We start from the raw sequence: 12585 nt of genomic DNA, 5'->3' as shown, positions 1-12585 counted from the left end.
GCGTGTGGTTGTAGAATAAAGTTGTATTTAAAGGAAGTGATGAGAGAGCAAGCACCATTCAATTAAAGCACAGGTGCATATAGAGTAAACAGCAATGCAACAAGACGTAAACTGCCCTGGTTTCCCCCTCCCTACCATTTTTGTGAGCGAAAAATGGTCTCAGATGCTTCTCAAAATTTAAAGAACTTCTCTTCAAGGGAAGTCTTCGTAATTGAAGCACTAACTGCATAATTCATAATAGCTGCAGATTTTATTTTCAATCCTAGGCAAATGCATGCTCTTCAGTTAGCAGGAAATGTAAGATGATAATCATTAGCTTCTGGTATCTTCAGTATTCATAATGACTCAAGTGGCAGACAGCAGGAATCTGTCCCAATTAACAAACGAAAGTGGAGACATCTAATATCCTCAGCAGTGATCTGTGACACTGTAGCTGAATTTCAGTAGAAGTACATTCAGAGCTTCCCCAGCTACTCCTGCTGATGATGACTTCGAGGAAAGCTCTGAGTGCACTTGCTCAGCTGTAAATCCATATGCAAAAGGCAGTTATTAAGGATGTTACATATACAGGGTTTTTATTCTTTTAATTCCCCATCTTGCTTAGATTTAAATCATGATTGAAATTACATACAGTAATTTCGTAATTGAAGTGGATAGCTGTCGCTGATTATGTAGAGACCTTTAAATTGATTTCCACAGATCAAAACCAGTTGGAACTAAATAACGTTTATCACTGTTGCATACGGACTCCTAGATAGCAAATAAAATGTCTTTGCATATCAGAGTTTCTTTGTATGGTTTTTAAATCAAACTTCAGAAATTAACATGATGACAAACACGCACAGTGAAGGAAAGAAACTTTTCTGCCCATCTTTCGTAGTGATGTTAAATCATACTTGTAATCTGGAATGCAATCTTAATTTGGAACATCCCTGAACTTATTTAGAATTTGGATTTGATGCTACATTTTAAACTTGTCAAAGCTATGAGCAAATGAATTCAGATCTTTTAGGTATATTCTCTTTTCTCCATAAATAGATGGATTCTCCCAGGACGTGTGGGAGGGAGGAAATTTCAGAATGGTAACATACGTTCCCCATTTTTATTTTCAGCTACTACAGCCAGAAAAAAAAAAAACATGTTTGTTACAGATCTGTAGCAATTTGTAACAAAGTAATTTGTAATCAAATTATCCTAACCTCCTCCTACTCTTTATTAAGAAAAACTTAAATATGATGGGCATCTAACCAAAATCCAGCTTAGTGATGGCACGTGAGTTACTCCAATAAAATCAAAATACTGGTTCTGTCATTTTAAAAATTACTCCATGCCAGATTTTGTTCTCTCATTCATTACCATTGTTTTAAAACAGCAATGGAATGAGAAGGCAAACTATTTTAAAAGCTTTTTGAAAAATTACTTTAATCAAGCAATTTCATGGTGAAGTTGAAGATGTACTCAGTACAGCCTTTCATTTCAGACTTATTATGTCTATGTTTAGGTCAAGTTTATCACACAGTTGGTATAGTAAGAAAAATAGCTGGCATCTCTTCCACAATTTGCTGTGTATTTTTCTGTCTTAAATTCCTGTAAACATGTATTAATATCTGCATCTTTTCTTGACCTTGTAGATCTGGCAGTGTGGAGGAAAACTGCTGTTTGTCCCCTGTTCTCGTGTTGGACATATCTATCGTCTCCAGGGCTGGCAAGGAAATCCACCCCCCGTGTACGTTGGGTCTTCTCCTACACTGAAGGTACTGGTTTGCTGCAACCCTGAAGGTCTTCTGATGTGGGACAGCAACAGATTCAAATAAGTCTATGTAAATTATCAGTAGCAATTTAAAGAGCACTTCATTCAAAGGTGTTCGTTGTCTGAAGTTGAGATGGTCATCCATGTGGGGGGGGAGTCTTTGTACCAACCCCACTGTAAGAACAGACACTCCTGGAACCCAGCTTCTTTCTTCACCCTTCCCCAGCATGGAGGTACAAATTACATTTCCTACCACTTTCTCTCTCACCCCCAAAGCCTTTGCTGAGCTGTGCTCAATTGAAGTGCAAACAGCAGAAAGTGCCTGCCTCTGCTCTGGTGAATACAGCACAGTCCTGGAGGGTGATGAGCATGGCTTTGCAATCCTCCGCTGACTTGGAAGGGCATAAGCCCAGGCTCCCTGTGAGTTAGCAAACACAATAATCCTGCATCTCTCATACCTTTATAGCTGCATTTCTGAACTAGGAAGCAGAGGACAATGCCTGAGAAAATTTCATGCTTTGCACATTAAAATCCATAACTCCTCAGGCGTCTTGTAGGTACAAAAGTGTTGCTCAAGCCATGATATTAAAAGTAGACAACACCTCAAGGAAAGAGTGAGCAACCTGTCTGTATCTGAACAGAGAACTTGAATCAAGAAAAACTCTTTGATATGCTTTTGTACCTACCAAAAGAAGGGCAAGGACCTTTCTGTTAAGGTTTCCTATTGCCTGGCTAAAGATTCCTCTTGTGAAGTGCTTTGTCATTTGTATATTTATAAATTATAGACTCTATTCTTTATAAATTCCAGTCCCAGAGCCATTGTCCCTGAAAGTTACTGATGACAATGACTTCAGATTTACAGGTTTTTTACTGGCTTGAGCCAAGCTAACAGCTGTTCCTATTCAAAAGTGAATGTCTCAGAAAAGCCTCAGAGAACTAACGTAGCACATACGAAATAAAAATATCCTGTATTAATAAGGAGACTTGATTAACATTTTGACCAAACTAACAGCAGGAGCAGTACCGTGGAAGGTAGCTGGAAATAAGCATAGCTGGATGTAGTGACAGAGAAAAGAGCAATGGGAGAAGAGATTGTAAATGATAGCTCCATTTTTCAATGCGGGTAAGCTTGTCTGAAATTATAAAACCATTCTATTGATCTGAAAAATCTGAAAAATGAAAAGCATTTATTCTGTACCTAAATTTCTTACACAATTCAGCTCGTCTGGATAAAACAAAACACTGCTGATGGTTCTTAAATGGTAAAGAGCTTCTATGTATAAAGGGCAGTATGAAGGAATACCTTTCTCCCTCTTGAGGTGGGAGAAAGCTCCCTTTTATATATAGCTTTATTTATTTAATTAGTGTTTGCTTAAACAAAAACAATAATTTGTGTTAGAAGTCAGATTTGCTGTGACTGTTTTAACACTGTCATTAATGCTAGAACATCAGAACAAAACAAGGTGTGCAGCTAGACCGTGTATAGGTAATTCAGAGTTAAGAGCCATCAGAGCCTAATAAGTAAATGTGAGGGAGATAATTGTTCACCAGGCAAGCTATCCTTTTTCTCTCCTTCTCAAGGCAACAATAAACCTCCTCACTTAAAATTCACGAGAATATGAAATTAAATTCATGGAGTTAACATGTGTTTGTGTCTGACCCGTTGTGCGTGCACTGAGGCAGCAGCAATGTCATTCCTCTTCACAGAACTATGTCAGAGTTGTGGAAGTGTGGTGGGACGAATACAAAGATTATTTTTACGCCAGCCGGCCAGAGACAAAAGCACTGCCCTACGGAGATATATCTGAGCTGAAAAAGTTCCGTGAAGATCACAACTGCAAAAGTTTTAAGTGGTTCATGGAAGAAATAGCGTATGATATAACATCGTATTATCCCTTACCACCTAAAAACGTGGACTGGGGAGAGGTATGTACAGCACATAACACGTATTTATTTTAGGAGCATTCTTTTTAAAGTTGGGAATTCAAAACAGTTGTTCCTTGGCATCAATCTGAGAAGAGATTCTTTGGTTCCTGCTGCAGTAATGTAAATGGTACTGGCCACAGAGCTGCAGGGAAATAAAATAACCAAAGGGGAAAAAAATGCTACTTTGAGAGGTGAGATTGTATTAATTAGCTGCACGTTTCCTTGATGGATTGTTCTTATATCTGTCCCTTTCTTCAGTTATGTCTAAAGATTTTTTCTCCAAAATCTTCAGTTCTTCAGTTCTTTCTAAAAGAAAAGAAAAAAAAAAAGTTTGTATCAGAGTATTGGCAAAGATGAATAGGTGAAAATCTTTTTTAAAGGCTTACAGAATAGGTCATGAAATGCAGAGAGTACCTTCTGCACCCATTTGCCTGTTTGCTAGCCTGGGATGTACTCATACCAGTACAGCCTTGGTAAATCCCTGTTCTGCATGTAATAACTTGATATGATTCTTTAACAGTTTTTTCCAGCATTAATGTACATGAGCACAGCATTGCTAAGTTAAGGGTGTGGTTACAATTTTGGCATTTCTCTTAGAGAAAATTCAGCAAATGTGATAGCGTCACTTAACTGAGAGACAGAATGTTACTGGTGGATACAGGCCACCTCACTGAGCTCTGCCCCTTCTGGCTTCAAGCCAACACCTCTTTCCTATTTTCAAATGATGTTTTGGCTTTTTTCAGATGGTTCCAGCCTTGCCCTTTCTCTTCTATCAATTTAATTTTTGTAAGTTGTGGAGGTAAAACCAGAAAATCATCTTGCTAGTAAGGGAGGAATCCTGTGTCCCAGCAAATTCAACAACAAAGATGAGATGGACCTGTTTTTCTAACTTCAGATGAGCATTAGAAAATAGAGATCTATGCGTGCTTATGTGACCAACAGTGTGCCATCTCTGACTTCTCTGAGGAATTAATTAGTGATACAGAGCGTGTGCATAATGGAGCAGGGGTATGGATAGTCTTGTATCTGAAGAGCCAGTCAACAGTGTCACCTTTATTGCATATCTGAAAGGTAACACAAAGCATCAAGTTAGTACATTAGCTTGAGACCTACTTTTAAATTCACACAAAAGGCTAGAAACACTTGTTATACACTGCTTCACTGAGGTGAAACTTCGAAGAGAATAAAACAGTAATGGTCACCTTGTGGGAAGCTGCTGTTGATAAAAGTAAATGGCTGTAAAGAAGGAACAGGAAAGAGTGAAGTTCAGAGACCCTTCCAAAATTTCCTTCAACACTTCACCGGCTGCCAGTTGTCTTACAATATCTGAGATTTTTTCCCCATATGTTTGTAACACCTCACTAATTGCATTTCCAAACTGTCAGGAAAGGAAGTGCGGGTTTCATCTTTGCCAGCACTGCCTGGAAGTCAGGGCTGTGCTTTGAGCTCTGTCCTCCCAGCTTCCTTCTACAGGCACGAAGGAGAAAGAGGTTCCTGCAAAGCAGAGAGATCTGGCAAGAATGTTATTTGTGTCCTTACAAAGCTATTTTTTGATCTTTTTGAAAGTAGAATGGGATAATCAGTAGCTGAGGCATGCTTTCCAATAGGTATTTACTCTTTATCCTTTTGCCTCTGCCCGCCTTTCACTCTTCTTTCCCCCACATAATTGCTGTTGTAGAACACACTTCTGCACAGCCGGGTCAGGGGGCTGTGCTTGGCTGCAGCGTTAATAACCACTGTTACTCTGCATCAGGTTTATCTCCTCGTGTCTTCCATAAGATGAGAGTAGTTTAACCAAGATGCTGCTGCTTTATTTATGAAGATCTGAGAGAGTGAACATGATTTGACAGGAGATTGAATGAATTAAAATACTTAGAAGTCACGCACTTCAGTGCCATTAGTTTGGAACTGAGCTTCCCAGCTCTAGTTTTATTGATGTCATTTAACTCATGTAAGAGCCCACAAATTAGTCTGGGCAGGTAGTAGCTCCATCTCCAACACGTATCATCATTATTTACGTGTCATATGCAGGTTTATCTTGTATCTGTCTGGCAGAGAGCTGTTTCTGGTTTGAAAGAGAAGTGGGAATTTTTTGAACTCCTTCACACTTGTTTTCCCATGAGACAAACTGAAAGTGCACAACCTGTTTTTTTCCAGATCAGAGGCTTTGAAACAGCTTACTGCATCGACAGCATGGGGCACACCAACGGCGGCTTTGTCGAACTTGGACCATGCCACAGAATGGGAGGAAACCAGGTAAGTGGCTCTGAGGCAAGTATGAAAGAGAAATACTTGCACTAATGGATAACAGGCCGTGTTTCTCTTAAGCCTGTTCATAAGGTCACTTCCGTGCCACCTGCAAAAACGGGAGTTAAAGATTTCTCATAAGCACGCTGGCATTGCTGAAGTACAGGAATCTGAAAATATCATTACAAACAAAATGCTGTACAAAATGTGTAAGCAAGAAGCATACTTTAAAGCAACCATATCACTGTGTTAGAAAAAGTGCAACTCTTAGCATCACTCCTGATTCATCATTTGCCCTCACTTAATTATTAATCCTTCAGGAAACAGCTCTCCTTACGCCAGCTCACTTGTTTCACAGAGTTGTTTTGCTTTAATGGAAGTAAAACATTTCTATGCAGCAACTCACCTTTCACCACAAGAGACAAACAATATAAATTTCTCTGCTTCGTTTACAAATTGACAGAATGTATTTACTAATAGATGATTTCAACCCATGTTACTATTTTGTTTGACCTGCATCTTCACAAACCTATGCACACTGCCAGGCAAGCATGCTGTTCTGTATTTGCATCTCCTTTTTCAGCTGGATAACTCTGCAGCACTTGCAGCCTTTGTTTATGCTGTTGTGGAGTTGAACCAGGTGGTTTTTCTCACTGCAGTCTGAAATCACATGCAAGACAGCGCTTTAAAAATCCTTCTGCTTAATTTTTAGTAGGTCTTGGAAACATCTCTTTTTTTTTTTTTATATTAAAAGTTCCTTGAAATACCTTTTCTGTAGATAGTGCTCCCAAAGCATATTGTAATTCTTTCATAAGAAGTAGCTAAGATAATTTTTTTGAATATGTTTTGTATGCATTAGTTTGATTTCCTCCATGTGTAAAATGCTGAAGCTTTACTGTCTTCTCATGAAATTACTTCCCAAGCCCAAGGACTTGCAACCAAGCCTTTACAAAGATAGGGGGTTTCTTAGCCATCAAATTACTAAAAAGCTTCTTGCTGAACACTTCCAGAAGTTTACCAAGTAGGTTTCCCTTTGTTGTTATCATCTGTGCCTTGCTAGGTAAGGTTTTTCACCTTCTAAATCCTAAAGCAAAGTTGTCTGACATCATGTTGAATAAAGAGCTCTCTTTCAAATAGCTATAATAGCAGTGGAGAATATTTAGCATGATGGAATTCTATTGGTATTGCATTGTTTCTAAAATATTACTTTAAGTCAGCTGTTCAAAAGATGCCATCTTATTTTTCTGTAGCTTTTCCGAATCAATGAAGCTAATCAGCTCATGCAGTATGATCAGTGCTTAACTAAAGGACCAGATGGATCCAAAATTATGATTACACATTGTAATCTGAATGAATACAAGGACTGGCAATACTTCAAGGTATGTAACAGACATATAGGGGAAAAGCAATTGTCATCATTCGCACCTTGTTTTATAACACCTTTTCTATTGTTACTCTACGTGTATCATAAGACAGACATCTGTGACAAGATTAACTGAAACAAGCAGAGGAAATGTTAATTGCACGTTCCCAGAAATCCGTGCTTGCTAGGAAAACTTCCTGCAGGGGAAGGTGTTCTATAGGCTCTACCATTTGCTGACTTCTGAAGCAAAAATGTTAAAAGCAGATCTCCTGGTGCTACATGTGCTGCCACAAGTATCATAGGAGTTAGCACTCTTCTCAGAGAAAGCAAAGTGACCTTGTTTCTAAAAGCTTTTCATGCCACCACCCTCTCTGCTGTGTCTTTCTTTCAAGGAAGTTTCTTTATTGGGTGCTGTGAGAAGGTGACTTAAGTGCTGAGGTGCATTTAGCAGCTAGGGACAATATATCTAATTTGTGGATGTCTGTTGAAAGAAGTCTACATAAGAATAGGTGAATGTGGTGTTTATTACTCTTTGTCTTTCTGTGCTCTTTGCCTTTTTCAGTTTTTCATTCTCCTGCTCCTTAGCCATTCTCTAAAAACATGCTCTGTTGTGAATTACGGGTGTGGTGCCATTATAACACTATTGCAAAATCTATGAATTTTTAATAAAGACTCAGAATGTTGGCTGATACACATGAAAGGGCTGTTAAGGGCTATTTAGTAAGCACATCTGTAAGTCCTCTGTTAATTTGAGTTCTGAAAGTCTAAGATTACAATTCTGTTGAAAAACGAGACTGAATTGTCTAAGGGTGATGTTATCATTGGATATGGACAGTGGCTCTGTAACTTAGTTCAGTATCTGAGATTATCTTCTGTGTTTTTATTTCTTCTTTCTACCTAGCATGTTGCCTATTTATTAGTTCATTAGCTGGTTATCTGTACTGAGCCTTTCTGGAAGCCACTACTGAATGCAGTGAATTATTTTTGTTAGCCTCAAAGCCACCCCACCTTTCTGTCATTTCCATAGAGCTTTGAAATCTCAAGCAACATAATGCTGTTTCTAACGTCTTGTGCCATTTAGATGGGCAAAGTTTTTAAAATCTGAAATGTAAAAATCAATGAGGAGTGTTTCAGTGCCTGCTGCCTTGGCTTTAGTATCAGAATAATATATAACACTGTTACCTCTGCAGCCATTCTAGGGCATCCCAGCATGTTGCTTGGCTCTCCTCTAAGCGTTTCATTTATGCGAGATGATCCATTTCCTCCCCAGTGGTACCAATTGTGTAATTGGTTGCTTATTACCACAAGTTATAAGGAAGCCTGGTGGGCACAGTCTGGGCTGCAGAACAAAACACTGACTGGCTTCCAGAAAAAAATACGGGAAGGAGATGAGAGCAAAAGGACCACCAAGGGTGTGTAACCAAGCAGATCTTAGGGCTTTGGCACTCTCTCCTGTGCAGCGCAAAGGCTATGACCATTTCTCCTAATGAGGGTATAAGGAATGAAATGCTTATGAACTGTTGAAGGATGTTGTGGCCTGCTGTTCTCCTGCTAGGAGAAGTTATCTGCCCAGTCGATTGGTTCTGTAATGCTAGTTCATGTGCCAGTTTGGTGAGCATAACATCTGTGCTTCTGCATTTAGCAGCAGGGCTTTTGGTGACCTGGAATGCAGCTGGCAGAGGTCAGCTCATGGCTTCTGCTCCGACTTCCATTTACCTTTCCAGGCAGTGTCCATCCCCATGATGGGCATGCACATCAAGCTGCCCCAGCATGTGGATGTGCACGTATGTGTACAAGTGATGGGGTAACAGGAGAAAGATCCAGCACTCCCTCGTGTGCTGGGGGGAGCATAAAGCAGGGCTGTGCAGCCGCACTGCAGCAGATTTGCTGCTACTCCCTCGCTTGGCACAATGCATACAGCTGGGCAGTGGGGCAGCCAGGAGCCAGAGGCTGCTTGGCAAATGGTGAGAGGGCTAAAAGAAATCAAACGTGTGAGTCTCAGCCTGACTGCACTCAACACAATAGGTCTGCAGTCTCCGAAGCTGTCTCCTGTTGCTCTGGAGGCCAGCCTTGCCCTCATCTCCTCTTTTCTTCCTTCAACCAGTCAAACAGGGAGCAAAGTTATTGCTGTTTCCCCAGTGGAGTTGATGTTGCTATATGTGAGGGCTAACCAAAGGAGGATCTGCCCAGCAAGGTCAGCTCTCGTAAAGCTGTCCTCGAGAGTTAATCTTTTGTTTGGGTTATGGGACAGATGAAAATGCTGGAAGCGTTTTAGGCACAGTTTTGCTTATTTTCTTAGCAGTTTGTTTCCAATGAGAAATGCAAGGCGTTTCAAGTTGACCTACGTGCATCAAACATTTCATAATAGAAAGGATGTAAAAATCTAAGTTTAACAAATAAATGGAACAAGTATGGAAACTGATCTTTTTCAGGGATCCTGAATCCTGATTTTGTAACTGCAAATAGCTACATTACAGTTGTGAAGAAAAATTTGTCTGTTTTTTGATTGGTGGTTGTTTGTTTCGTTTTGTTTTAACGTCCCTGTGTTTTTTGTTTTATGTTTTCTTTTTTTTTTTCCAGAATCTGCATAGATTTACACACATTCCTTCAGGGAAGTGCTTGGATCGGTCAGAAGTCCTACACCAAGTTTTCATTTCAGAGTGTGATTCCAATAAAGCAACGCAGAAATGGGAAATGAACAACATTCTTAGTGTGTAGATAAACAGAACCTACCTACTGACTACCACGTTCATTTGTACAGGACTGAAAATAGCCTGAAAACTGCTGCAATTATTAACTGTACAGCTCCGAGCCTCCTGACTTGGATGAAGGACATAGATGAACTGTGATTATTACAATAACATGATCATCCGCAGTTAATGTTTACAAAACTGCTTTACCTTAAACTCTGTAGATGTTTACATCTTTTTGTTTTAAGACGTTGGTAACTTAATGCGCTGTTAGCTGTGTTTCATAGGAACATAGTTAAAGGCGTTGTTGTCTTCTTTGGGATTACACTCAGGGGTCTGAAGGCAGTTTTTTTACACAAACTTGAAAAGGTTGGAGTAACCAGATTTTCACAGAACTTGGTGATTATCAACCTGTTGTAAATTTTTATTTAATTTTACATCTTACTAAGCACTGCCACAGGTTATTAGCCAGGGTGGCCTTCTCTCACAGTCATGCTGCTTTTTTGGAAGGTGAATTTCAACATATTTAGTGCCTCTTCCGTTTCTCTCTTTCACAAGAAAAGCATTTGCTGGAAATTACACAACGGATGTCACTACAGGCAGGGATCAGCTGTCCCACCCCACTACTGTGTCCCACCCCAGTTACTGTGTAGCTGAAGACAGCTGCTGTCAGTAGCTGTGCTGTTTGTCAGTGGCCCACTCTGACAGGCCCCTTCACTGCAGATGCTCCAAAACCTCACGTCGGGGCCATTGGCCCACCTCTGCTCTGGTATCCATGTGGGGAAGCAGCTTGGCACCTGGTATGGAGCAAGGAGGAGCTCAGTGGCAAGGTTAGCACCAATGTGGTACGTTGCGTTTGAATGAAGCACCCTTGCAATTCCAGTCAAGAATCTATATGCTCTAACTTGCTTGTTTAAATCATACCTTAAATAAAAATAAGAATAATCTAAAATATAGATTTTTAAGAAGCTGCACAATGATTAAAAAAAAAAATAATAAATTCCAGTGCTTAATTTATGTTGTTATTTTAAATGAAAATCACATAGAGGTAAACTAAAACTTAATTAGAAAAAGAATACAACTCATTAACACATCTGCTTACTTGTTTGAAAGGACATCTGCCCGCTATTTTGGAGTCTGGGCTTAGGTTTGAAAAAAGAAGTGGAAATCTTGATGCATTTATTCTTATAATTTTTTTCCTTTTTTTTTTCCATTGGAAACTTTTCCTGAGGGATTACAAACACAAAATATAACCACTTGGTGCTATAGTGTACAGAACAGAGTGTGAAGAAGTTTCTGAAATTGTTCCGAATAGGAGTTGATGAGAACTCCCTCAGGAGTGTAAGTACTTGGAATGAACAGAGAGGTGGAGGAGAAATGACTTGTTCTCACTCCCTTATTCGAGATTTGTGACTGTTAAATGTTGACATCAGTGTACTGACTTTAGAGTTATGCCTATAACATGTCACATTATTAAGTACAACGAAATATTCCCTGAAATCTAGAATAGCATTGCATGCAGCTTTCATTGGTGTTAACAAGGGTTGTGTATCATATATGGTGAGAATTTGATCTTTCTAGGGCAGACTGCACTGATATATTAGTTTGGGATCTTTCCTAGTTTCTTTAAACTTCTCATCTATCCTTTCAGAGGTATGAAAAATAGAAAATAAAGGAGGGAGAAACTGGAAAATGGAAAATAAGGGTGTGTGTCGGTACTTGTTCCTTGTGTGTATGAAAACTGACTCCATTTTTGTGTGCTGGGTAGATTAATTTAATCATATTACTATGCATAAGAGAAAGAGTGTGGCACATAAATTGTGCATTTTAAATGGGTGTTTTGTGCAATTCATTACAAGCTGATGCTGTGTGCAAATACACATCTGTATGTGAGAAGGAAACATGAGATCATAAGAAGCTGTTGCTGTAATGACTTTTTCATACTATAGCTTGCTTGGAAAAAAATAATAATTCCCATATTCTTGCTTTGTAAGTCAATGATAATATCACTATGCATTTCTACATATTTTATAAATTTGATTTATGCAGATTTTGATACACTGTATGTTTCTGTAGAAATTGTATAAATCTTTCAGAAATTTATTAGGGAGAAATCTGGGAAACATGTATATCTTATGGGTTGCTTGTTTTTTAGGTGAAGTAAATAAAATATTTGAATTTTTGGGTTTACTATATTTTTACAGAGTAAAAATGGATTATTATCTATATAGGAACCCCGTATCTCTAAGTCTTGAGAACTTCTGTGTTGCAAACTTAGAAATATTAAAAGTGCTTTATTTTACTTTTTACCTAGGTACTTTCTGTCATATCTGTGGGGGATGAGTTTTTTTGTCCAGAGAAGTCAGAAGTGAAGTTCTCACCGTGAGTTGCCATGTGGGCACACTTGGATTTCTGTACTACCTGCACTGATCTAATTAGGCAGATTTAATATGATGACATGAAAAAATGAACATGAGAATGATTTGTAAAGTAGAACAAAAGGTCCTGGTAATAGAGGGGGGGAAAAAAGCAATCTGTACCACCTGTCAGGTTTTTGTAATGTTGCATTGCTCTGAACAGGCATGTGGATGAAGACTCTACAGCAAGGT

The 12585-nt window shown here is 39.0% G+C and overlaps 1 protein-coding gene across 3 annotated transcripts in view; it reads left to right on the top strand.

Annotated features, from left to right (window-relative positions):
- GALNT7 (polypeptide N-acetylgalactosaminyltransferase 7) overlaps positions 1-12285 on the top strand; it is a 68499-nt gene extending 56214 nt beyond the window's left edge. For all 3 annotated transcript variants that reach the window (XM_052682316.1, XM_052682317.1, XM_052682318.1), the window contains exons 8-12: positions 1632-1754; positions 3458-3676; positions 5834-5932; positions 7174-7302; positions 9867-12285. In XM_052682316.1, the coding sequence (XP_052538276.1) occupies positions 1632-1754; positions 3458-3676; positions 5834-5932; positions 7174-7302; positions 9867-10004 (708 nt within the window). In that variant the 3' untranslated portion in view covers positions 10005-12285. The remainder of the gene's footprint in view (positions 1-1631; positions 1755-3457; positions 3677-5833; positions 5933-7173; positions 7303-9866) is intronic.
- The last annotated feature ends 300 nt before the right edge of the window (positions 12286-12585 follow it).

The sequence above is a fragment of the Tympanuchus pallidicinctus genome, unplaced genomic scaffold (genome assembly GCF_026119805.1).
Source record: "Tympanuchus pallidicinctus isolate F22 unplaced genomic scaffold, pur_lepc_1.0 scaffold2, whole genome shotgun sequence".
Classification (NCBI taxonomy): Eukaryota; Metazoa; Chordata; class Aves; order Galliformes; family Phasianidae; genus Tympanuchus; species Tympanuchus pallidicinctus.
Note: the sequence above shows the minus strand (reverse complement) of the source record. Positions and strands in the feature narration are given on the sequence as shown.